Source organism: Mixophyes fleayi, chromosome 4 (genome assembly GCF_038048845.1).
Source record: "Mixophyes fleayi isolate aMixFle1 chromosome 4, aMixFle1.hap1, whole genome shotgun sequence".
NCBI lineage: Eukaryota > Metazoa > Chordata > Amphibia > Anura > Limnodynastidae > Mixophyes > Mixophyes fleayi.
In genome coordinates this window covers 154,746,624-154,773,622 of record NC_134405.1, presented here as the reverse complement: position 1 = coordinate 154,773,622, position 26,999 = coordinate 154,746,624, and the positions used below count along the sequence as shown (strand labels likewise).

The window sequence follows — 26,999 nt, the reverse complement described above, 5'->3', positions numbered from 1 at the left end:
ATGGTTTTGAAGAGAAATATGTGGAATACAGGCCCCGTGGTCATGCTGTGTGTGTGCATACATACGATGGTTAGCATGATGGGTGTTTCCTGTTACAGTAACCTGACGTCATATTATTGCCTGGCCTTTTCGTTGGGCTTGTTCTGCCCTTCGTCCGGGGTGGTGCTCGGCAAGCTGCTGATTAGGAGGGTGTACATATCAGTCCAGGCAGTCTGAGCAGGGTATCTCGGCGACCTCCAGCAGAGCGAGTGTTAGGAGAAATAGCCGTGGATATCACTAGTAACATGCAGGCCTGGAGCCCCCACATCGTCCCTGCAGGAAGTGGCCGCCTCTCTGTCCTCCAGAGGCACCTCGTATCCTTTGCATGGTGTATGAAGTATATAAGGTTTAGTAAACTGATAAAACAGTTAAAGCCTTTCTAAGATCACATTTAACATTGCCTATGTAACGAAAACTTAATTGCTTAAGGAATTACTTTTACGTTACATAATGCAAAATGTTTAGCACACTGGGCATTTTATATGGGACATGTCTCACATTGTTGCCAACTCTATTTTCTAGTGTTAGTCCCAGGTTTTAAATAGTTGTCCCTGCTTTTCAGAATTGACCAAGTGAGCAGTACTGTCTGTACCTCTTTTCCTATATATTGAATGTTTTTCTTTATTCTTATTCAAGAATTTTAGAAGTTAATATTTACATAGTAAATACCAGCAAGTTTTCCATGATCATTATTTGTTTTAAAGTTTGTCCCTGAAAATATTCTAGTTTTTCAAAATTATCCAAGTGCATAGTAGAATTCCATTTGTTTTCTGTATGCTGAATGGAATTTTCACAGTCTGCGTTGCTGTGGATTTATAAGCAAATATTTCTTAGATAGCATTATGTAAAGTACAAAATATGACATAGCTTTCCTTAATAGGGAAGGTATTACACAAATAAAACCCTACTGTATACAGTACCGTGTTTGATGTGTGTAGACACATTTGTTCCTAGACAAAGTGGAAAACATTTATAATGTTGTATGGTCACATGTTATTATTTCTTATGTTTGTTTTTGTTTCTTATGTTTGTTTTTTGTAACATACAGACTAGTAACAGTTCTGAAATGCCATTCTAGAAGTAATGCATCTAATTAGTAGTCTGTAGAATTGCAATGGTTATTTGAAGGTGGTAATAATTAAACGAAGGGTGGTGTTTTCATGGTTCTTAAGAGACGGTGAAACAGTTAAATGTTATTTTATTGTCTTCATTTCGAATACAGTTCTCATGTACATTACTACAATTTAATATTTAGTGAGGTAAAATAAAACATTCGGATAGAAAAGGTTAATTTAATAAACGTATACATTTGTGTGCATATGGGTAAAAAAAATTGGATGCAAAATATGACAAGGTGAATGGTTTTCACTGTAACATCTTACCACAGAGCTATAGGCTGTTTACAATTATCTCTCAATATTATTTTGCTTCACAAGGTGACAAACCCATTTTGTCTGTAATTTTGTATTAAATGTGTATGCAAATATATTTAAGTGTCACACACTGGCATAATTTTCTTTAAAAGATAATTCTTTTATTTTGTAATTTTGTGCTGCCAAGAATGGAAAAATGTTAATTTATGTGTGCATACGCATTAGAGATTTTGGTATGTATTAGAGGGCGCCACTTGCCAAAGAAAATGAGCTGTGCGGGTGTCTCACAACCAAGGCCAGAGCAACAGCAAGATGCTCTTGAGAAGTGTCTCTTTCTCCCCAGTGTTGGAGTCTGGGGTTGGTCTTCTACTCTCCAGTGCTGAGGACTTGTGGTCCCCGCTTCTGTAGCTAATAATGTGGAGTGGCAGTTGCCATTGGGACCAGATATCTGCCAGAATGCTGCCTATTTATACAACTCTAACCACCGACGACATGCTGCCCATATTGTTGCTGTCCTTAAACAGTTGGCAGTATTGAGTGCACCATTGGCACAGGGAAAGTTTGAAGAGGTGTCAGTGTATTCTCCATTGAGATCAAGTATTCTTATCAAAGATTGTCAGGCTGTGTTGACCATGCACCTGAACATTGCCAGGTGCAACCTCTTGAACAAAAAATCTTTAGTACGTACGTTCCTTGTTTCCATTAACGGATTTGGCAGGAAAAAAAAAAATTTGGTGCAAAGGATACTGTTTATTTAATTTTTTTTTAAAAAAAACATACAATCTAGAAATGCAGAACAGTTTTCTCTGCTGATAGACTCCATTAAGCATCACATACCTTTGCATCGATAAAATGCAAAAGGAAACATAAGATGCACACAGATCAGGGCCATCTTTTCCATTGGGCATGATGGGCAGCTGCCCGGGGGCCCCACAGGCAAGGGGGCCCCATAGGCACAGCTCTTAATGAGAATAATCCTGCAAAAAAAACCTACAACGGTCACTGAGCAAGTACATCTATCTATCTCTATCTCTATATATCTATATCTGTATCTGTATACATCTATATTTCTATATCTATATCTATATCTAGGGGCCCCGGTGCACTGCTTTGCCCGGGGGCCCATAATGTTGTTAAGATGGCCCTGACACAGATGCTTGTTTCTGTTGTCATATGTAATTAATGCTAAAAATAAAATAAAATGGGGTATTTTATGGATTGCTGAAGTAGGGAAAAGGTTTTCCATAGCTTTCAATGAGTCATAGATTATATTTCAGTATAGGGTTGCTAAGAGTGAACGATATGAACTTTAGTCACTGTGTGTACATTTGCACTTTACAAAGTAAAGGTCGCTGTCTGTTTTCCACAGTACTTGATTTATATTCTTGATAAAATGTAGCATGTAGGGTTTATTGCTTCTCTGTCTCTTCTACTCAAAGGTATTCAGCTTATAGAACAGTCTTCTAAATATAAGAAAACCGGAATACAAGGGGTGTGTAGTCATTTTTCTGCCTGAGGTGGAAACTTAAAGGACTCCCTTTCCATTCCTTACATGAACTACCATGAATATTTGTTTATAATTATTGTACAAAATAAAAGACCCATTGTGTTTTTAAGCATTAGATATACCAAAAATATAGAAACCACTAATTTACACATTAACAAGAAAAATATGCATTCTGTAAACTACTTTTTTTGCACTTTGCATCTCCTCTAAAGACTGCTGCCTCTGTTTGCCCCATTATACTCACAGCCATGCCAGAACTATGTATGACACAGCAGGCAGTTATGCCTGAGGTGAAATCAAGGCTGTATGATTATTAGTTTATAGACTGCCCACTACTCCTGGAAAAATAAAGACAAATGGAAGTGAAAGACCCTCACCTTGCTAATGAAGACATTTCAAAATTATTTAAAGGCAACTGCATAGCATCATTTATAAATAGGAATGCATTGCCCAAAAAATCAACATTATCTATATTGTGTGAAATCAATAATTAAGACATACAACAAACAGATTTTTCTTTTATTCGAATAGTTAAATATTTTCGGAAGCATTGCTAAACTGTACATGTAAAATAGAGAAGTCGTTTTCTGCAACAAAATAACAAACAAATAAATAGATATGGAACGATGCATCCCCTATTTTAAATTCTATGGATATTGGAAGTTGCTGAAGAGTTCAGCGACCATATAAACACACAAGGCTGTAGGCCGAGATAAGGTGCTTGATTCACCAGTGAGCATTGTCTCTATGGAGAGATACCGGTTCAGTGCTCAAAAGCTGCCTTTCCAAGGTGGGTGACGGAACATTCACCTTGTAAAGACACTAGTGTACACTGCAACAGTGTCTTTCCATAGAGATTCATGATTGCAAAGTGAAATTTCTTCTTCTGTCCATTCCCCTGTCAAAACCAGAATGGAATGAAGACAGAATTTCTTAATGTCAGAAGGACACAAACTCTTAAAATGTGAAATTGAGCCACTTTAAAAAATAAACCAAAACAGTGACTGGTTGATTAGTCTTACGGCCCAGTCTAAGAGTGGTGCTATTCGATGCTTATATTATACATTGTATCAAAACAAACGAACAATATTTTATTTTATATAGTTCAGAGAATAAACTTTAGTTATAATTATGATTAAGCGTGTTCTACAAGTATTGATTAGAATTTATTTTAGCAGTGAATTTTACTTTTCTTCATGACTGCACCAATAGTTCTATACCTTCTCATAACTGGAATTAATCAGTAATATGTTTGACAATAGTTTCCTAAATGGACTTGTGGTTTAATGAGCATTACACCTCCTGGACATTGGAAGAGCACTCAGAGGTCCGTAACCTCTATAAAAGGTTAATGCAACGTCATCACCACCTGCACTCCTGTTAGGACTTGTTAGTCCGGGGATGCAGACTATAGGAACTCACATTTATGTGACAGGTCTCATCCTTGTACTCTGGACCAGCCACGGTCATGACCAATGCATGTGATAATGATTTCAAGTGATCCTCTGTCCGGGAAAGGTAAATAAATAAATCTTTACTGTAATTGACAGGTTCTGAAGTTAGAACATGCTGTGTATAGAGATTTACAGAAACATCAACGGAGATCGTCCGTTAATGTGTATTTAATTCTTATTTACAGTAGAGGGATACATTGCTTCATATGTATTCCACCTTTGATCAGGCCTTCACACAATCACTTTTCGAGCACAGGTGAATGCAGGTTTTATGCATTAACTTTCCTTCACTTTTAATAAGTAGTGAACAATGTATTGTACAACAGAAGCGTATGTGGGCATGCTGTGGGCACACAAGTATTGTCTATTCACATTCCCATAAATAGAGCTTACATTGTATGAAGCCCATATTCACCCATGTTTCAGTCGTTGCTCGCTTCTTGTATAAAAAGTTAGTGCTTTCTTAGATAGCCTTTTGTAACCGTGACATTTACAGGCTGTGGAAAAAAGAAAAAAATGACTTTAAGGGGGGTATTCAATTGTTAGCGTTAACGGGGAAAAACGAGCGCTCCAAAAATCTTAGCGTTAATACGGTAATTACTCGCGAAATTCCGCGAGTAAACTACCGTATTAACGCTTTTCATGCGCAATATTACCGTATAAATGGTAATATTTTTTGAGCGCTCGTTTTTTCCCGTTCACGCTAACAATTGAATACCCCCCTAAAGACAAGATAAATGAAATTACAAAAAGTAAAACTAAAACTTTTAAGAACACAAGAAAACTTACACCCCTTGTATCTTTTTTTTACACTGAACAAAAGTATTATATTTACCTTACATTAAGTCTCAGACAGCAGTCCCTGTGTCGGGTCAGGTTTCATCTGCCAGTCACCCAACAAACTTCTGGTAAGTTTGTTTCCAGTTATACCTTCTGTTTTACTGTGTTTTAAATTTATGATCCATGCCTAATTTTTTTTGTTCTTTAGGAGTTCCTCTATTATCACTGTATGACATCAGAGCCGTAACTGAGAATTCTAGCGCCCTGGGCGAGAAAGACAAATGCAGCCCCGCTAGCCCTCAATTTTAACCAAATTAACCTAAAATATTCCTAAATTGCTCCCCCATTCAGCGTTGCGCCCTGGCCGGTCGCCCCCTATCGCACAGCCCTAGTTACGGCCCTGTATGACACTACACATATTAGTAGGAAAAAAGGATGATGAGCTAGAATGTATATTACCATTTGTGGAAAGTAGCAAAAGAGACACCATTTATTCCAAACCAGAGAAAGCTAGAGCGGATCAGGACACAAGCCAATACAGGGAACTGAAACTTTCAAATTACTAGTGCACATCTATGGTGCTGTGCGTATTATGAAATGTCAATTTAGATCATTAATGGTTTCATTTATTCATTACAAATATAGGCTAGTTTGCAGTCATGTAAGTATATAAGTAAAATGGAAATATTTGGCTGTGTGCTAATAATTTCATATATTGCGTTATGTGAGATACATTTCAGAAAGTGTCATATGGCAGCTGTAAACGTGTTTAGCGAAAAAATCGCCAACTATTTTGTACCCTAACAATTGGCTCCATAATACAAGAGTTCTATCTATCATACAGCAACAAATTCAAGATCACGTGTCACCTCATCAGAGGGAAAATACACGAACTTTGATTTTGTGTGTGTGAGTTCTGCCCATCCTCGCTCCCAATAAATTAATCTGTGTCATACTCAATAGTACTTGTATGTGGACACTAGAGGGCTTTGGTTTGGTTACTCAGCAGGGAGCCAAGGTTGATGCACGGGTAGACATATTATAAGAAGTAGTAGCTGTGGATGATCCAGAAGAGGGAAAATTAAATAAAAAATGACATTTTCCTCTCTAACAAAAGAAAAAAATAACTTCAGGAAGGATATAACAATATAATTGGCAAGTAACAAATATCGTCTCCAAAAGATAGCTCCCAGTGAATATCCATTTTGGGAAGAGCAAATAAAGCACTGTGGATGTAGCTGAGAACTTACAGCCCAACATGTTTTTCTCAATAAGAAGATATTTGGAACAATTTACCTGGCTTAGGTAAAGCCTCTAGGATTGGGGCTAAACAATGTGAAGAGCACTGGAAGGTGATGAGGTCACAAATCTGGGGTGCATTGGCAGAAATAAAGGAAGCCAGTAACATTATAATTGATTAATTACAATTGACAGTACTTCTGCCTAACCTTTGAGTCAATAATCCTTTGGGTCTGTCAGAAGACCTTTATTATACATTAATACATTTATCCCAGTTGCAAGCCAACGCATAACACGTGCCTCAGTTAGAATTGCTCTTTATGTATAGCCTGAGGAAATACCCATGGTAGAGATAAAGCTGGAAAATCCCATTGTTCCAGCAGGAGAGAAAGATTCAGAGCCCCTGTATAAAACTCACCAAAGTTAACAACACAACAGAACAGTGACATAATATAAAATGTAATTACCTATGACTATGAGCCCTAAAGAAGTAACCTGTTCTGAGACCTAGATACTGGTTAAATAATGCTGAATAATATGCACTACTAGGAGACAGGCTAACCGTGTGCAAGACTGTAAAGAAAAATGGGCAATGGATATTACCCATACTTGCCTACTTTCACATGCTGAAATCCGGGAGATCCCGGACGGGGTGCGACCAGAGGGGGTGAGTGGGAGCGGCAAATTGCGTCATTTTGGCCACACCCCCGATAAGAACGTTATTTTGTTGCGAGGGGCGGGGTCAAAATGACGCGATTCACCGCAAATCGCGTTATTTTGACTAACAATTTGTGGGATGCGGGAGACTTGCCTGCTCTCCCAGGAGTCCGGGAGACCTGCCCGGATTTCGGGAGTCTCCCGGACATTCCGGGAGAGTTGGCAAGTATGATATTGCCTAAAGGGCTACAAGCTGGTGAACCATCAGAAATAAGCAAGAATAAGAGTGATTATTGCAAGTAAGCTATATTCACATTTAATAAACATAAATATAGGTCTTAGACTTTGAGATGCTGTATAATAATTCAAGCCTTTATTAACATGTTTGTAGTGAAATAAACAACGTAGTATGATTCATTGGTTGGCATTATGTTATAATATACCTACTTCAGAAGGGCCTGATTAAGGGCCACAGCCGCCCTAGGCTACTACACCAATTGCTCCCCCACCCAACCAATGTGTGTGTAATTAATAAATAAATATATATATATATATATATATATATATATATATATATATATATATAATTAGACACATACACACAAAATTGTAAAATATTAATACATAAACACTTCATTCTGCACTTCATCTCTTGCCTGATCTTGGAGCGTTGACTACCTGATGTTCTCTTTTGCTTGTACTTGGATCGTTGTCAGTTGGCTGGCTTCTGGAAGTTTGGAGTCCTGTATTTAAAATGTGCATAAATTGTATTATAGTGCAAAATTTTAACAAACCCTGAATGATTCCAACACATCATTCCATTATGACCATATAAAACAAACCCCTAGTACAGATATAGACAATAAAATGAAAATCAATCATATACTAACATCTACCAGCCTTGACTGTCTAGTGTTTAGCATTCTAGTCACCGCCACACAATACAGAGATCATGCCCCCCACAAGCTATTTCATCAGCTCCCCCAGCCATTTTTTTATCAACCCCCACCAGAAGTTTTGACCCCATCATCCATTTCATCACCCACCCACTCATTTGCTCACCTCCCCAGTCAGTTCATTAACCCTCCCTAGCCAATTCATCACACCCCATAGTCAATTAATTAACCCCCCAGTCAATTAACTAAACCCCCCCCAGTCATATCGTTAGCCCCCAGTCAAATCATTAACCCCCCTCCAGTCACTTCATTAACCCCCCCTAGCTACTTCCTTAACCCCCCTCCCCCCCCCCCCCCCCCCCCCAGTCATCTCTCTCCTCCTCCCCCCTGATATTTAACAAATAAAACTTACCTTTAAGTCTTCTGCTCCTCTTCTCTCCGGCACTTCTGTCTTCTTGACAGACAGCTAACGGCACATCCCATGCTGTTAGCTGCCCTATCAGTGCAGCAAGTGTGGTCATGTGATCATCTCACATGAACACACTAAGCTTAGCACCGCAGCTGCACTGACAGGACAGCTGACAGGGCAATGGCATTGGATTTGCAGTTAGCTGTCTGCATTAGTGTAATTTAATACACTGACTGCCGGGACCACCCCTTGAGACCAGCGACAGCCCGATCATGGAGGAGGCAGACATTTTAGGTAGTAAAAATGTATTTTTTTTATTTTTTTTTTAAAAAGCTTGCTAATTGTGCCAGCGCTGCGCCCCCTAGGGATTTAGTGCCCCAGGCTGCAGCCTGATCAGCCTAATGGTTGATCAGGCCCAGTACTTCAGAGATGTAACTAGGAACTTCTACACCCTAGACATGTAAATTTGTAATTATACCATGATTTGCAGCCTTATTGCAAAATCCCAGTGCTGTTATTTTGTTTATATTATTATTTTCTTTTTAAATCTGGCTCCTGATATTTCCAAAAGCAATATTAAGTCCCCTCTCCATCTTGTCTAGTCTGCACCCTGGGCCTCTGCTACCTACCTCTAATTATGCCTCTGGGATAAACTTTTACTTATTTCCTCCAGATGTTTGCAAAATCCTCCAAAATGTTGAGGTTGATTTTACTATGCTCACTCCCAACAGCTATACTTTGGATAATGACCTCTTGACCACAGAACAGAGGCATTTTTATGAGGAAAATGGATTTCTACTTGTGAAAAACCTAGTGTCACACACGGACATAGATGATTTCAGGTACAGTTTTTTATTTAAAAGATGCATACAAATTATATTTTCCAATTTTTGAATACCGAGTTTAATCTATATTTTTTTGTCTAGGTAATTTATCTCTGTTTTAGCCTATTTAGTTATTGACAACAGCTTTAACATTGTTTTTAGCTTATTATTTGTAGATTTTTTTATTATTATTTTTCTTCATGTCTGCAATTAAATTTCATTAGTGAATGGCAATAACTGCTTTTCAGGAACGTCTTTGAGAAAGTTTGCAAGAAAGAGCTGACGGCACCTAGGATGGTGGTCATGCGAGATGTGGCCATTGCCAAGTCAGAATATGTTCCAGACCAAAAAGCCATTACAAAGGTTCAGGACTTCCAGGAGCTTCCTGGCCTGTTCAGATACTGCAGCCTACCTCAGGTAACGTGTTTCACCAAGCCTAGCAAACACGCACCATAGCTGAAACGTTGCATGGATTCACTCTTTTTATGTGATTTGGAAATGTTCTTATCATACTTGTGGAACCAATACTATTTTCTGCACCCAGCTACACTGTCACTATATGAACACCTAAACTTGAGGGGGTGTGGTACATTTTGTTTTGTGTAATTGCTCATCTACCTGCATGGCAAGGAACACCACAATGTTCTGTTTTATGGAAATACATTGTGTGTGCAACAGTTTGCTGGTGATAAAGTGTCATTAAATAGCCGATCATGCTACCTCTCTAGGGCCATCCTGTCATTAATGTAAGCATATTTGCTTTTGTAGTTGTAAACCAATGTATTTAAGTCCTTAAAAACTAAAAGTATGGCACTTTCCTGAATTCTAAAACCGCTAAAGGAATGTAAAGCATTGTTAAGTCATGAAAAGCAATTTGAAATTGACCTGGTTGGTTAAGCCTTATTTCTATCTTTAACAATGAAATTGAGAGGGCATTGCATCTGCCTTTTTATTTTTACACGTGTCATGTTTATTTGTACCCTTTTATTACATTGGGAGAAATACACTTTTCTTCCAATATCTTTTGGTTTAGTACATGTTATGTGGAAATATTATAGTTTTTCTGCAAGGTATTGCATGTCAAAGCTGTCAGGATTCCCAATATAAAACCACAGAGAGAGCGTAGTGAACAAACTGGTTTTTATTAGGATGCAGTATGGTAGGGTATGGCAGAAATAGCAAAATAACTCTGTAAACAACAGAGGCAGAATGTGATGGTCTGCAGAACTTTAGCACAAAGTAGTGGAGATGACACACAAGGTGGGCCGGTCTGCAGAGCACAGCACTGAAGGCAACAGACACAGGATGTGATGGTCTGCAGAACTTTAGCACAAAGTAGTGGAGATGACACACAAGGTGGGCCGGTCTGCAGAGCACAGCACTGAAGGTAATGGACACAGGATGCAGATTGTGACAAAAGTTGATCCTTATTTACAATACTTTCTTACAGTGATATCTGTTTAATTCCTACTTCATTCTTGTTATGCATATATTGTAATTATGGGATGTTTGTTAACCTCTGTATTCTTGTGTTAATTTGACCTATAATATATTCTTCACATATGTCCTAATAATGGATATAGAGAACATTCTGAAATAAATATTACACAATCTATTATAATTTCAAGTCTTGGTTAAAAGATGTTAATAATATTCATTGTATATGTTGGGGGTAAAACGAATGAAAACCTCTGGGATTATTGACTCTGTTTATGGGAAATTTTGACTTATTTGTTCCCATTAATGAGATAGAACAGAGAAAAATCCCCAGGTACTCATTGGCTAAATGCTAAACAAATGACCTACTTCCAATATAAACATTAAAAACAGAGAACTTGGTACAAGTTTGCAAACCTATATATAGGCCAACCAACCGCTAATAGGCACCTCTGTTTTAGGTTGGTACCCATGTCATACGTGACTTAGTGGTTAGCACTTCTGCCTCACAGCACAGGGGTCATAAGTTTGATTCCCGACCATGTCCTTAGCTGTGTGGAGTTTGTATGTTCTCCCTGTGTTTGTGTGGGTTTCCTCCAGGCGCTCTGGTTTCCTCCAACAATCCAAAAACATTCTAGTAGGTTAATTGGCTGCTGTTATACACAATGTAGGATGATGTGGCGCTTCACTAAGATTGCAGCCTAATACGTGGAATGGAGAGTCCACCTCTCTCCAAAATACAATGTTATAAAATCATGGACCACGTACGTTTTAAGCGCAGACTTTTAAACACATAGAAGATGTTCAATATGGATATAGGCTCCTCCCACTTGGTGATAAATATTTTTCCGTGTCTATAGGTGGATATACCAAACCTATAACAAACTCAAACGACACAAAACAGGGACAATAATAGTGCAATATGTTCACAACTTAATAATGATAGTCCCAAAAGAAGTCCCAAAGATAGATTTTCTATATTCATTCACTTTGTGCAGGGAACGGAAACGACACCAAACAAAAATCCTGTGTTGTTCATATCCAACTCCCCCAATGATGTTATGCTTACAAGAATGCAAATGGTATTGGCTGCTATCAAAATTGACCGTAGTCTCTGTCTGTGTGTGTATGTATGCTAGGGAATTTAGACTGTAAGCTCCAATGGGCAGGAATTGATGTGAGTTATCTGTACAGTGCTGCTTCTGATCATACAGTGGGCTTTTAATCTAGTGAAAAGCTCAGTGTTTTAGCGCATTACATCACTGTTTTCTGCACTTGTTGATTAATGATAAACAGACTTGTAGATATTTTGGTTGGCTCCTCTCCACAGAATTGCTTTCACTGACTGACATTTTGGCTGTGTTACATGAAGTGCTCACTTCAATTCATAACTTGGCTATTCCAAATTATGATTTTTTTTTTTTTGTTTTACTTGTTTCACCTAATATAGCATCAATTTAAAGGAGACATATTGTGTACTTTTTATGGATGAATGTTGGAGTATTTTTTATTAACCTTTAACTTAATTTAGATGACTCCATAGGAAGCAACATAATTGTAGATTAGCAGCAACCTTCCCTACTTGCTGTTTATCTTTTTATATATGCCCTTCCTTCCTTACAAGAACCCTTAGTACATTGTACACATATAATATACACAAAATGGAAAGGAACTTGCTTGCGCTTTGTCTTACCTTTTTATTTTTTTAAGGTTGACTGGTGTACAGCAATATAAGTACATTACTGTATATAAAAAAAATAGGAAATTATCCTTGTGTAAATCTATATTTATCCAAAACCGTACAAACCTGAGGATGAGTGTCACATTTGTGCACATAAATCACTTAGAATAGAATTCTAAACAACGTTCGTGTTCATAAAGAAATCTGTTCTCTTTGCCGGCTTTGCTCCAGCAATACCAAATATCTCTGACCTCTTGTGTAATTTTAGAGATTGTCATATGGATGTTTGTATCACTTAGATGAAATATGTGATTGTCACCTAGATTCTGAAATATGTGGAGTGTTTCACTGGCCCAAACATCATGTCCATGCACACCATGCTGATAAATAAGCCCCCTGATGCAGGTAAGTAGCTTTTCAGATTCTAATGAAAATAAGCACTGGAAAATCACAAAAATTAGCCAAAGGGAACACAGTTTTTTTTATTCTTTTAATATAACAACTACCTTACATTTTTGGTTGGTATGCACTGACTAGTAGGATTTTTCCCAATATATTTTCTATTTTTGAGAGCTGTACTTTGTTACGGCTACTTGTACAGAGCAGAACTGAACCATATGGGGCCCAAGATAGGGTAGCGGTAATTGGCTTCTTTCCCCTATTTTCAACATGCCCCCCAAACCATCTTCTCCAACCCCTCCCTAATGGTTAATTCAGCAGGATATTTTTGAAATCCAAGGCACAAAGGGGCTCATTCCCAATAATTGGAGACTTGAATTGTGCCACAAAGGTTGCTACCAGGTGATACAAGTGGAGACATGATAATAGGCTGGTGCATGTTATTAGAAAGATAATTACATGCATCAACTTTTAATGAAACTACAATTCTGTTTCACTTTGCAATTACTGCCAGTACAGCTTAAGACCTGTTGCCTACTAACATTGCCGATCTTGTGCCCTTCATTTATACTAAGCCATAGGTTTAATTTAGTGGACATCAACTATACAGTAAACCTAAGAAATGTCAGCTTGCATCTTAATTTTATTATTATTATTATACAGTAAGCATGTATAATTGTTTGTTATGGCAATGCTTTAAAGAAAATGCAAATCCAGCATGTAATTTTTTTTTATTTTACAAATTATTTTTCATACTAGTGTAATATGGTAAAAAAAAGAGTGCATACAAAATGCTCTTAATAAATAATTGCATAAAGTGTGTATGTGCGTCATCAAATCCTTCAAAAGGACAATAACTGTTGATGCAGTTTTTGCTGAAATTTAAGCTTCTAGACCTCATTTACAAAGTGCATTTAGGACCTCATTTAGAGTGGGACGCAATTTACACTGAAATCGTAAGTGTAAATGGCATCCCCTAATTTACACAGTATGTAGAGTGGCACAGATCTTTAGATTCTAAGTCGTGCGACTTATAAAACTATGCAAATTGCAGAAACACACATCTCTATTTGCCTTATGGGCTGGCGTGCAAGTGTATCATGCACTTGATAAAGTAGATAGTTAAATAAATAAAAAAATGGAAAAATAAAATAAAAATTGTTCTCCCCCCGCCCCAAACAGCACAAGGGTTGGTTATGCTGATTGGGAGGAGGTGCACACCTTTTTTTTTTTTTTTTTTTTAAATTCTTTTTTTACTTTGTTTTTTTAATACATCTAGGTCTCTTGCACCAGCTGAAAGCACCCGCAAAAGATGCGTCTACTAGAGGCCTATTTGCGGTTGCTTTCAACTCCGCCTAGCATGTGAAGAGCGTGAACACGCCTTTATATTGCTAGGCTCGCCCACTACCTCCCCATGTCAAGTGCTGAGATGTGCAACAGGGAGACCCGTCTCTGTCAGAGTGCAAACTAAGACGGATCTTTGGCCAAAAGTGCTTTTAGCGCTGAACAAACGGACATGCGTCCGACTCTAAATTAGGCCCTTAATGTGTACCATTGGTTTTGTGCCGCTGCTGGGATGATCCACCAATCACAGCTTCAAGGTAGATGCTTACTCTGGAGTAGAAATGGCTGTGCGCCTCTCCACATAGCAAAGAACAACCCTAAAAATGCGCCATATCCATGTTCCATAAAATAAAATTCAGTTTCAGAACTGGTCCGCAAAACTAGGTGCACAATCGCATTTCCTTTGCTTGTACAAATTGCTGCTGTTTCGCCTACTCCACCATATTGCTCCATAAACTCATGCGCAAAAGCTGAGATCTAGGCAAGTCCATGTGCACGGCCTGTCCAGATTTGGTTCTGCGCTTTGTAACAGACGACCTCTGTCTGCACAGAACACATACCAGCCTTGCTAGAACAACCCATAAACATTACAACTGGCAGACCTGATTGCTCCACTTGTTTGTGCCTGACCAAAATACTATAGTGATTAATCGTATTTTTATGTGACTGGCTGGAAAATCTGATCAGTCATTGGGCAGTTATGTATTTTAAAGGAAGTGATGTCTTCCAATAAATCATATTTTCATTTTTTTGTTGTTGTTCATCCTCTTTCAAAAAGTGAAAGCTCTAAAACTGCTGAGAATATACAATTAATGGAATTAAGAAACCCTGATTTGATAGTATCAGCAATTGCTTCTGTGTATTGTTATTTCTCTACAAGGTAAAAAGACCTCTCGGCACCCAATGCACCAGGATCTGCACTACTTCCCATTCAGGCCTGCAGACCGTATTGTTTGTGCTTGGACAGCCATGGAGCGAATTGACCGCAGCAATGGATGCCTGGTTGTTCTTCCAGGAACACACACAGGTGTGCTCAAGCAGCATGATTATCCAGACTGGGAGGTAAAGAGTCACCCCTACTTATTATTTATGTTGTCTAAAAAGAAATGTTACATCGTAGGAATGATGATTTGCAGAAATTGTCTAAATTACAAGAATAGGCATTTCCCATTCAAGACATGACGTTTCACAGTTCTAGTACCATATGAAATATGTAAGTGATATGAGGATTGTGTGTGGGAGTTGAGCAAATGGTCCCAAACTCAATAATAAATGTTGTGCATTTTTTATTCTTTAGAAATTGAGGAATATTGCGTTTTTGTTTTTTTAAACCGTTACATCTATATAACTATACACATTCATTTTTTGTTTCTAGGGCGGCGTTAATAAGATGTACCATGGGGTGCGTGATTATGACCCAAGCATTCCCAGAGTGCACCTAGTCATGGAAAAAGGAGATACTGTATTCTTTCATCCAATCCTTATCCACGGTTCTGGAATGAACAAGACAGCTGGCTTCAGGAAGGTAAGCAAATTCAGCAGAATAAATAATTACAACATGTCCTGTGGTGAACATAAATATCACATAGGCCACATACCCACAGGCAGTTGTACATCAGCTGTAAACGTTGTGCCCCTTTGTGCCAATTTGGCCTTTATTATTGGCATACCCTGCTTTCTGTAAATGAGCACAAAGGCTTGGCATTCTCCTTAACATCTGTTTGTTTGGGTATGTTTGTATTATATGCATTGTCCTTGCAACATATTCAGTAAACGTCTGAAGTCTTTAATCTCTGTTTTGTAATTCTAGGCAATTTCCTGCCATTATGCCAGCTCAGATTGCCAGTATATAGATGTCAAGGGCACATCCCAGGAGAACATTGAGAAGGAGGTGGTAGAATTAGCAATGAAGCGCTATGGACTGGAGTTTGAGATCTCTCTAAAGGTGAAGCTTTGTCTACTACATTCATTGCCAGTTTGTTTTCTTTATTTGTCTTTTAACTTTTTTTTCAGCTAATAAAGCTGGTCATACACATTTTCCTTTAGCATTTTGGCAGATTAAGACCCATGATGAGCAGTCTGGGGGCAAATGCAGCCTAAGGCATCAAATTCTTATTATCAGGGAGGTTGCAGTAGAAAAAGATCCGTATTGGCGAGACACCGCTTCTGTAAAATGAGCTAACAGAGCCAGGGATCTGTTCTTAGTGTGCTGTAGTGGGAAACATCAAACAGTGTTTGCACATATCTGATCCTGGGAGATGCCCAGTGTTGCTGAGTGGTAGCTCCAAACCATTAGTTACAAGTAATTGCTAGATAAACAAAAGAAGAGTTAAGGGCTACATGAGAGGTTCCCTAAATGTATCAATTTGGCTATTACTGTTGCTGACCAAGTTGGCCTAAAATGGTTGTCTTTTTGCACAACAATTTTGATCAGTTTAGGTGGGACATGCTGTCAGTGGATGCAGTGGACTGTGGATCAGCTTGGAAATGTTCCCTTGTGACAATTTGGCCTTTATTGCTGTCATATAGAAAAACCAGACTGCTGTGTAAATGGCCAACTTAACTTGCCTGCAACCATTATAGAATAATAAGTCAATATCCTCAATATGTATGCAAGTCATGTCTATCAGTGTGTGTCAGGTAATTGATTCATACAGGAATTTTTGTTTGTTCAGTTAAAACCTTGTTTATGTAGTTGTTTGTTTTTCTTTGGGCAGTAATATTAATGAATAAGTAGTAATCTTGTAAATTGCTGCATTCATTTCTCATTTGAGAATTGCAGTTTAAAGATAAGTAATTATCCATAAAGCAGACTGCTTGCTCAATTCTCATATTCGATGATAAGAACTAGGCTCAGAAACCAGCTGGATTCCTCCACTGTGACATTCACAACAGCTAGCCCAGCTAGTGGCAGTGTCACTAGGCACACTAGTCTACAAGGTAGCTGACATGTTCGCATCTTCTTTAGTTAATGACATAGTCTATTGTTCTAGTTATACTCACAGGAATATAAAGTCCTTGTTCAGGCTCCAGTGACATTTGAACTTTGCACCAGATCCATGGAAAATGAAATAACGGCATATATTGCATAACACTGTAAAACTCTTGGACCTTGCCAATAGTCTTTCTTAAGTCCCAAAAATGTTGCTACTTTTCTGTAAAACAAGAGCTGCACTCCTTATACTTCTACTTATTCTATGTTGATAGTTATAATTCTTATTTATACTAAACCAATTTCTCCGTGTAAATTGCTTATTCTAAAGGATTGATGTTTTTTAATTATGCAAATCTTGTTTCTTTCATCAGGACGCATGGATGGCAAAAGGACGTGTTTCTCAAGGAGAGCGAATAAATCTGTAACTGCAGTCCTTATGGTTGGCCTTAAAGAGAACAGCACAGTCTCTTTAAAGATCTCATTTTAATTCTGTGATTGTATTCAGAAAGGATGTGAAATTCTTGTTTAATTTTGTAGACAAGTTATAGTCTGACAAATTTCTCTAAATGGGTTTGATTGCTGACTATGGTATGATCCTATAGTAAAGTCAGGGCATGAAATTCTTAAGCTGTAATAAATGTGTGATGTGATAGAAGACTGGACATAGTACTGGATGAATATCATTCAAAACTTAACATTACATATTTTAGCTAGATAATCTGTGTACTTCCCATATGAATGCAGACTAAATAAGATGTACCATACAGTTTGTGCTCAGACACCAGATTACCTCTACATGTTTTCCTGGACTGTTCCAGCTTTATCATTTTAACTTTAATACTAATACTAATGTCCTGCCTTTGCAAATTTTAACATTCAGAAGAGATTTATAACGTATGGTGCTCTCATAGACCTCAGCATTACTGCTAATATCATAACCACTGTTATATGGCATATTTTTATGTTCCATTAAGTAAGGGTGCTGTTAAAGCCTTTTATTTGACCTATATTATGAAAATCTCAGTGGTAATAAGCATTGTAATTTAAAACTAAGCACTTAAATGTTGTCATGGAGCACTTTATCATTTGTGTGAGAATTAAATTGTAATTTGTTGGAAAAAAAAACATATTCTGTCCATTTAACTGTTAATATTATAAACATGGTCTGTGCAAAACTAGCACCAAATCTCTAATATATTTTTGTACCAGCCTGGTCTTGTATTTTACCTGGTCTCTGTGTTTTACATGGTCCTGTCAGTTCACATCTTGTGCCAAAACCTTCATCAATATGAAACGCCTTTTTGTTTGACAGCATCATGGGGTATCTGTTGCCTCAGGCAAAAAAACTCCAGTATAAGGGTCATATCCGAAGCTGCAGAAAATACAGACGTTCTGCGCGAATGTCTCCTCCCCTCTTATGTCACATGATACTCTCATTTCTGTGCATTTACACCTATTCTATGGATGGCCCCATGGATTAGTGCAACCAAGTGACTGTGGGTGTGAAAGGTCTCAGATTTCTATTTGGAGTAGAGGAGCTGTTCAGGGAATTAAACTCTTTATTTTTGCAAAAACTTGAGTTCCAAACAGTAGGTAATGAAAATGCTGAGACAGAAGACTCAAAGCATGTCCGTAAAAATACAAAAAGTAAAAACAAAAAGTAAAAACCAAACATAAGACATATCATTGTAGACATTTTTGTTATGAATTAGCTGTGAGTTAACCTATGAAAATGCGAAATAAAACGGATTGATCTGATCCAGTTATGAACGATAAAGGACTCTGCTGCTATGAAACTCTGTGTCGTTGCTGTTTCTTTTTCTTTTTTGAAGGAAAGATAGTAAAGTAAAAGGAGGGGGAGGGTAAAGGGGTAAAGGGAGAGAGGGGAAAACCTGGTAAATACATCTATAATGCAGTTTTCTAAGTGGCGGGTATTGATGCTTGATGGAAGAAGTACCAAAAGTCCCACACCTTATGAAAGCTTAGAATTTTGTTAAGAAGAAAGCTGGTAATATACTCCATTGTGCCCATGTACCAAACACGAGAAACTACACTTTGAAGGCTTGGTGGATGAAGGGATTTCCATTCTTTCGCTATCTGCAGACGAGTAGCTGCACAAATATGCTGCACGAGTCTGTCCCCCTGATTGTTAAGGGCTTTGAAACAGGAGCATAACAGCATGACCATTGGGTCAGGCAACACCATGATTTCTAAAATTCTTGTGATTAGGTCAGCGACCTGGGAACATAAATTAAAGATACTAGAACACGTCCACCAAATGTGGTAGAATGAGCCTACCTCCCCGCATCCTCTCCATCATAGATCTGAAGTATCAGGATAAATTATGTGTAGTCTTGTTGACACTAAGTACCCTCTTGTTTACACTGTAAATGTATTCTCTCTTATTGAGGTGCTAATGGAGATTTTGGAAATCCTCAGCCTGAGCCGGGCCCATCCCTCCTGATCCATAACTTTTACCGGTGTCCTGAAACCAGGCCTCCTCAAACGATTCAATGAGATCAGACTTTGGACCCAGGAAAGTATGATAAACCAGTGATATCAATCCTGGAGCTCTGGCACGATCCATACAACTCCTCTCAAAAGGTGTAGCCTCTTATTTGTATGTAAGCAAAGTGCAAAGCCGAAAGAAGGCCATTTTTCTCTCTCATGTCCGGAAAAGTCTGGGGGACAAATTCTCTGAGAATATGGGTAAACTGAGTGATACCCGCCTCCTGCCAGGGACGCAAGTATGACTGGAGGTTTCCTGCTGGGAAATCTGGGTGGTGCCACAGCAGGGTAAGTGGAGAAGGGAATGAGGTGAGCTCCCACCTTCTGTGGAGTTTGTCCCATAAGTTGAGTGAATTGTATGGAAGGGTGCGAGTAAACTGAGGCCGGCCTATGATTTCTGGGGAGCCAGGGAAGCGAGTTCAAGTTATGGTCCGGTGTATGTGCGTTCTCCAGATCGAACCACCTCTTAATCCCCGGGGCAGACTGCCAGGAGATGATATGGCTAAGATTAACTGCATGATAGTAACGCTCAAAGGGGGGTATTCAATTGTTAGCGAGTTCCGCTAAATACTCGCGCTCTAAAAATATTACCGTTAATACGGTAATATCTCGCTGGATTTCAGCTCGCAGCTCCCTGACAAGGACCCATATTCTTTAAGTTCTCCAAGTAGATTTGGAAGCGAGATAAGGGGGTTGGAGAGTGTTAATAGAACATCGTCTGCAAATAGTGATATTTTATAGTGGCGGGGACCAATGCAAATCCCTGTGATATCTGAGTTTTGTCTGATAGCGGCAGCCAATGGTTCTATGCACAGGGCGTACAGCAGGGGAGACGGGGGCACCCTTGTCTAGTGCCGTTGCCTAAGGGGAGAGCCTGGGACAAAAGCCCATTTGTCAACACCGAAGAGGAGGGACGATGGTATAGGGCCTGAAGGGCCAATAGAAAAGCCCTGTTTAATTCAAAGTGACTTAGTGTGCTAAACATGAAAGGCCACGAGAGCCTATCAAAGGCCTTTTCAGCGTCTAAAGCCAGGACAACTGATGGGATCTTATTCTGATTAACGTGGGCAATAATGTCTATTGTGCATCTGGCCTGCCTTGAGGGGACTAAGCCCACCGGATCCGGAAGGACTAAGGTTGGCATTTAGGCGTTTAAGTGATTTGCCAATATTTTGGCAAAAAGTTTAATATCGGCGATAATTAGTGAAATAGGCCGATAGCTGGGGCAACAGGTTGGGTCTTTATTTGGCTTAGGGATCACCACTATGGTAGAACGAGGGGAATCTGCGTGAAATTTGCCCCCCATTAAAGTGTAATTAAACAACTGGGTCAGGTGGGGCACCAGCTCTTTGGAGAATGTTTTGTAATATAACATCATAAAGCCATCGGGGCCAGGGGCCTTAGAATTCATTTGTGATTTTAATGCCAATATTACTTCTTCGCTAGAGATAGCTTTGTTAAGGGTAGAAACCTGATGGGGAGATAGTGAGGGTAACTAACATTTGTCTAGGTAGGTATTGATAGCTTGGAGAGAAGCTCTCGGGGAGGTTTGGTCCTTGTGGAGGTTATACAGGCTTTCATAATAGCTATGAAAAGTTTTATTTATGATCCTAGGATCATAAGACAAGTCTTTTTTGTTTCTGATTGAATTGATTATTTGAGAGCCTCGCTTGACTCTCAATCTCCTGGCCAAGAGTGTATCGGCCTTATTGCCTTTCTCTAAGAAAGTTTGGTTAAGCCATCTCAGCTGGCGTTCTATTTTTTCTGCAAGAATCGATTGGATTTCTCCTCTAGTCTTTTGTATCTCTTGCATTAATGAGTGGGAACTAGACTCCTTGTGCAATATTTCCAAATTCTTAAGTTGGAGTGTAAGTTTATTGAGAGTCTCATTACATTCTTTTTTTCTACGGGAGGCGAACTGAATGATATCTCCCCGTATAACCGCCTTGTGTACCTCTGAATTTGAGTTGATTTCAAAATATTTGGTGATAGTCGGATATAAGATCTTTAAACCCAGGGAGTTTAAGGAGAGTCTCGTTCAATTTCCCTGAGGGTTCTGAAAAAGGTCAACCGTGAGCGATAGTATGGAATGGTCTGACCACGTATTAGAGACAATATCGGCCTTTTTTATGTGTTGGAAGATGTTTGTGCAACCCATAAACATATCAATCCGAGAATAGGATTGATGGGGAAAATAATAAAATGTATAATCTCTAGATGTGGGGTATAACGCTCGCCATACAGCATTTAGGCCGGCCTCAATCACTTGTTTTTGTAAGTTTTTTTGTATGTGAAGATGGTGGGGAGGAATGTCTAGAGGCTGATCTGTCTAAAAGAGGGGACATAACAGTATTAAAGTCACCCCCTAGTAAGAGCAGACCCTTACGGAATTGATGTAATTCCGAGAAAAAGTGTGGGAAAAAGGCTGTCTGACCTGTATTTGGAGCGTAGATATTGGCAAAGGTTATGTCAAGATGACCAATCTTTCCCGTCAGGAAGAGAAACCGGCCTTCGGGATCGTCCTTTACTGCTGACATGACAAAAGGAACTGAGTTGCGAAGAAGACTAGCAACTCCATTTTTCTTTGTAGAGTGAAAGGAATAGTAGGTGTTGGAGTATCTTCTTGATAAAGCTTTTTGAAGTGAAACCTACGTTGGGGCTTGTGGGTAATTGACGTCAACACTGACGTCATACCCGGAAGTGGAGCCAGTGTTTGCGGTGATGCCGCGAGCGCTTGTGTTATTACCAACTATGTGGTCTATATTTAATGCACAATAGCGCTATTTATATCATTCAATAGGGAATACAGTGTAATCGCTACCATCAACGGATATACTTTCCATTTTGGGGATGATACGCACACAGAGTATATCCCTCCTTAGTACTTAGTTCCAGGCTATTCAGTGAGAGCTATAATGGTTCAAATCTGGTGGGCAACAACTTTCATTTGAACGCTGTTTTGATTCTCCAGTACCATAGACCCAGTTATTTCTATTACATGGTGACAGTACTGAATGTGGGATTAATATAATAATAATAAAATATATATTTAAACATATCTTTTTCCCACCAGTCCTTTGATGCGTTGTACATATATTATCTTGGAAGATTATGGATTAGATCCAATGTTTTTCGAGTGTATTGAACCATATTAGATAACAGTAAGGAACAAGATTATTTTCGGATCAATATTATTTCTGTCCCATTACATTTTGATATATATTTTTTGTTATCACCAGTCAATACACATTATATCCATAGGAACTTTTCCCTATGCTCTTCCATTCCTATAAGGGAATAATATCATTAGTCCTCTATCTGTTCCAATTTATTTCTAATTGTGGAATTAAGGGTGACTATACCGATTTGTAGCGAGTCAACATATACTCCCTGTTTCCCTATCTGGCTCCACTATCCTATGTTTTTAATACACTACTATTTTTCTTCTCACCATTATCTTTTATTTATTTTAATATTTCACTTTTTACCAATGAGGTTTAATTACATCATTTGGATAGATATGTTTTTTCTATGAATATTAATAAAGGCAGTTTGCCCGATACGTATTGATATTAACCTTGATCCATTTTTTGGATAGGAGTGCTCTGTCAATCCATTCTTTTTTTCTCTTTTGTCTGTTCCACATTTCAATATGGAATAGAGCACCCCCTCATCTATATAAAAATATTCTATAGATTTATGAGATATATCCTGGCTCTGTGCGAACAATTCATATTTCTGTCTAGCCGTATCTTCTTGAGGACAAGGAGGGATGGCCACCAGCCCTGAAGTGAGTGTCCTGCAAAAAAATGATATCACCATTAAGTTTGAGTAGTGTGTGGAATAACATAGAATGCTTTTGGGGGGTGTTTAGCCCTTTAACATTAAGAGAGAGTGATGTAAAGGTCATAATCGGTGTTCTAAGGAGGAACACCCAAAATAGAGATGTAATCTCCTAAACTGTAGTACCGAAAGGGTAAGAAGGTGGGGAGGGTAGGATTGAGAGGGAAGGAAATGAAAGCAGAGGAAAGAAAAATTATGAGTGTCTAGAAACGAAAGGCAAGGGAGTAGGTTCGAGCCTCACAGGCAGAGGAGAAACCTACTGGGACAGTGCCTGAAAACCAAAATAAACTTAAGATCTAGGCAAAATATGCCTACTCAATTATCTATACCAAGGCACAGGGTTCGGTAATTCGTTTAATATTTAAACCTCAAGATAAACGGTAAGTAAATCCCAATGTAAACGGGTGCGTGGCTGAGAGGACAGGAAGTGTCCCCCGCCCATCTGTGTATAAAATAGTAAAATTAAACATCAGCAAAACAGGTTACCAGTAGCATCTACACCTAATGTGTTTAAGAAACCAACATGACAAAGTCAACAAGGACTATTTGTTATAAGAATGAAATAAAATATAAACATTTGAAGAGAGAAAAAAGACAAGAAATAAAACACATTGTTACATCAAGTCTCCCCTATTAGAGAGACAAATTTACAAGTTGGGGGTTTTTACGAAGAGCTCTGGGGGTCTCCTCCCACGATACTGTCCAAACGAGAGAGAGGAAGCCTATGAAGCAAGTCTTTTCCTTCATTTGGTGTGCGGATCAACTCTTGACGGTGCTCCACTTCGATTATTAGGCGGAAAGGAAAACCCCAGCTATATCTGTAGCCATTTTCTCTAAGAATGCGAGTTACCTCCCTGAGGTCCCGCCTTTTGGCTATCGTTGATGGAGCGAGGTCTTGAAATACTTGAATACGGCAGCCTTCGTAGAGATTATAAGAAGAGTTCCTTACTACGTTAGATATAAGTTCCTTGGTGTTGAAGGATAGTCTCAGTATCACATCACAAGGAGGTTCGGTATCCTTCGGGCGAGGTCTTAGGGCCCTGTGTACCCGTTCGATCTGCATCAGGTGATTGGATAATGCAGAGTCCAGTGAGGAGAAGAATTTGCTCACAAATTCTTCCAGATCTTTAGGCTCGACTGATTCAGGGATGTTATGTAGTCTAAGATTATTACTACTTTCCCAGTTCTCCACGTCCTCCAGCTTATCGCTCAGGAAATCATTTTCCTTAACAGGAAGTCCAAGTCCTTTGAGGCTTCATTTTGGAATGTGAGTGATGACTCCATCTTGTTTTCCAGAACCAAGGTTATTTTGGAGATTATAACCATTTCTGCTTTAAGATCTTCTATAGCCTTCTGAAGGTCAATGGAAAAAGCGTTAGTACGCTCCACAATTAAGTTCCGTAATTCAGCAAGTCCGCCTTGGTTGAGAGGGTGGTAGTAATTGGAGGGTCTTGCTCACTGTGAGCCCCCAGAGGTGAATGAGGAGGAGAAGAAGTGGGTGCTTTGTCTTGGTGGGAGAAATGCTGAGTAATCTCTCCTGTCACGCCCTTACGACCTATTCCTGCGGGTTTATTCATGTTGGGTGCAGACTCCCTGGAGAGTCGTTCACTGGCGTTTGAGTATGGAGCAGACGGATGGGGGACAAAATCAAGGACAAGATTGATAAGATCAGACTAGAAATGGTATCCTCTTCCTCAACAAGCCATCAGCTCATTTCCTTCCCACTACCCTCTGACACCCTTTCTTCATTTGACCCCACAAATGAAGAGGAAATTTCTACGCTCTTCTTATCTTCCTACTCTACCTCCTGTCCCCTTGATCCTATTCCCTCGCAAATTGGTAGATCCCTGTCTTCTGTGCTCATTTCACCTCTAACTCAAATCTGTAATCTCTCACTCTCTACTGGCATCTTTCCATCACTATACAAGCATGCAGTGATTACTCCTATTCTAAAAAAACAAAACTCCGACCCAAACTCTCTCTCAAATTACCGTCCCATCTCTCAGCTCCCTTGCCCCTCCAAGCTTCTAGAGAGACTTGCCTACACTCGCCTCACACGCTTTCTTTCCGCAAACAACCTGTTGGATCCTCTTCAGTCTGGCTTTCGTTCTCAACACTCCACAGAGACTGCGCTGACCAAGGTTGTTAATGATCTGATCACTGCTAAGACTGAACGCCATTACTCTCTCCTAATTCTCCTTGATCTCTCGGCTGCATTTGACACAGTTGACCACTCTCTTCTCATACAAACACTGCAATCCCTAGGTCTTCAAGACACAGTTCTATCCTGGTTCTCATCTTACCTCTGTAATCGCTCTTTCACTGTTAATTTCTCTGGAGCCACATCTGCTCCGCTTCCCCTATCAGTTGGAGTACCACAAGGCTCGGTGCTAGGTCCTCTGCTGTTCTCTATCTATACCGCTTCTCTTGGAAATCTAATAAGTTCCTTTGGCTTTCAGTATCATCTCTATGCGGATGATACCCAAATCTATCTATCCTCTCCTGATATCTCGACATCTGTGTTGTCCCGTGTAACTGACTGTCTTTCTGCCATTTCATCTTGGATGTCCTCTCGTCAACTCAAACTTAATCTTTCTAAAACAGAGTTAATAATATTCCCACCCGCCAACAAGAGCATACCTGACATTTCTATCTCTGTTGATAACATGACCATAAATCCCACCCCACAAGCTCGCTGCCTAGGTGTAATCCTTGATTCACGCCTATCCTTTGTTCCCCACATTGACTCTATATCTAAATCATGTTACATACATCTAAAGAACATTTCCAGAATCCGCACATATCTCACACAAGACACTGCTAAAACCTTAATTCATGCACTAATCATCTCCCGAATTGACTATTGCAATTCCCTCCTTACTGGTCTTCCCAAAAACAGACTCAAACTGATTTTCCTTGCAAATAGCTATTCCTCTGTTGAATCACTCTGTATGTCTCTACACTGGCTGCCTGTCTTCTACCGAATCCAATATAAAATACTTTTACTAACCTACAAGGCCATCAACAAAGCTGCACCAACATACATCTCCTCTCTTGTCTCAAAATATCTCCCAACTCGGCAACTCCGTTCTGCAAAAGATCTGCGTCTCTCATCCACCCTCATTACATCCTCCCATTCCCGGTTACAGGACTTTTTTCGGGCTGCACCCACTCTATGGAACTCTCTCCCTCGTACAATAAGACTCTCCTCTGTTCTACAAACTTTCAAGCGTTCTCTGAAAACCTACCTATTCAGACAAGCGTATAATATTCCTCAACCACCATCTTAACCTCACTACCTTTAGCCTGTTACACAATTTCACACAAGACAACTACCCCCGGACCAACATTATTGTGTGACAGGATCATTTAGCTTATGAGTCACCTTACCTTTGCAGTCTGGCTGGGCCAAGATGCAAAATGTATACTTAACCTCATGTGTCAATCTCCCATTGTCCCATAGATTGTAAGCTTGCGAGCAGGGCCTTCTCACCTCTTTGTCTGTTTTACCCAGTTTGTTTATTAGTTTATTACGTTTGTCCCCAATTGTAAAGCGCTACGGAATATGTTGGCGCTATATAAATAAATGATGATGATGATGATGGGGGACAAAACCACGTGGTCTAGGTAGACATAATTTGTTGAGGTAAAGTTAAGTAGAAAGGCAAAGAAAG

At 39.2% G+C, this 26,999-nt stretch overlaps 1 protein-coding gene across 1 annotated transcript; it reads left to right on the top strand.

Moving 5' to 3' along the window:
• Positions 1-108: 108 nt before the first annotated feature.
• Positions 109-18,770, top strand: PHYH (phytanoyl-CoA 2-hydroxylase). The gene is made up of 9 exons (XM_075208656.1): positions 109-353; positions 5,226-5,281; positions 9,086-9,196; positions 9,427-9,595; positions 12,620-12,701; positions 14,920-15,101; positions 15,415-15,564; positions 15,850-15,984; positions 17,346-18,770. Exons 1-9 carry the CDS (start codon positions 285-287, stop codon positions 17,397-17,399), a joined length of 1,008 nt encoding a protein of 335 aa, XP_075064757.1. The 5' UTR covers positions 109-284; the 3' UTR covers positions 17,400-18,770.
• Positions 18,771-26,999: the final 8,229 nt, after the last annotated feature.

What these genes read in the sequence shown, in the direction of transcription:
- PHYH (XM_075208656.1), top strand. Translation starts at nt 285, where the DNA reads ATGCAGGCCTGGAGCCCCCACATCGTCCCTGCAGGAAGTGGCCGCCTC. An exon ending in GATACTGCAGCCTACCTCAG is followed by an intron (nt 9,596 to 12,619) that starts GTAACGTGTTTC and finishes ATTGTCACCTAG; the next exon opens with ATTCTGAAATATGTGGAGTG. An exon ending in ATGATTATCCAGACTGGGAG is followed by an intron (nt 15,102 to 15,414) that starts GTAAAGAGTCAC and finishes TTTTGTTTCTAG; the next exon opens with GGCGGCGTTAATAAGATGTA.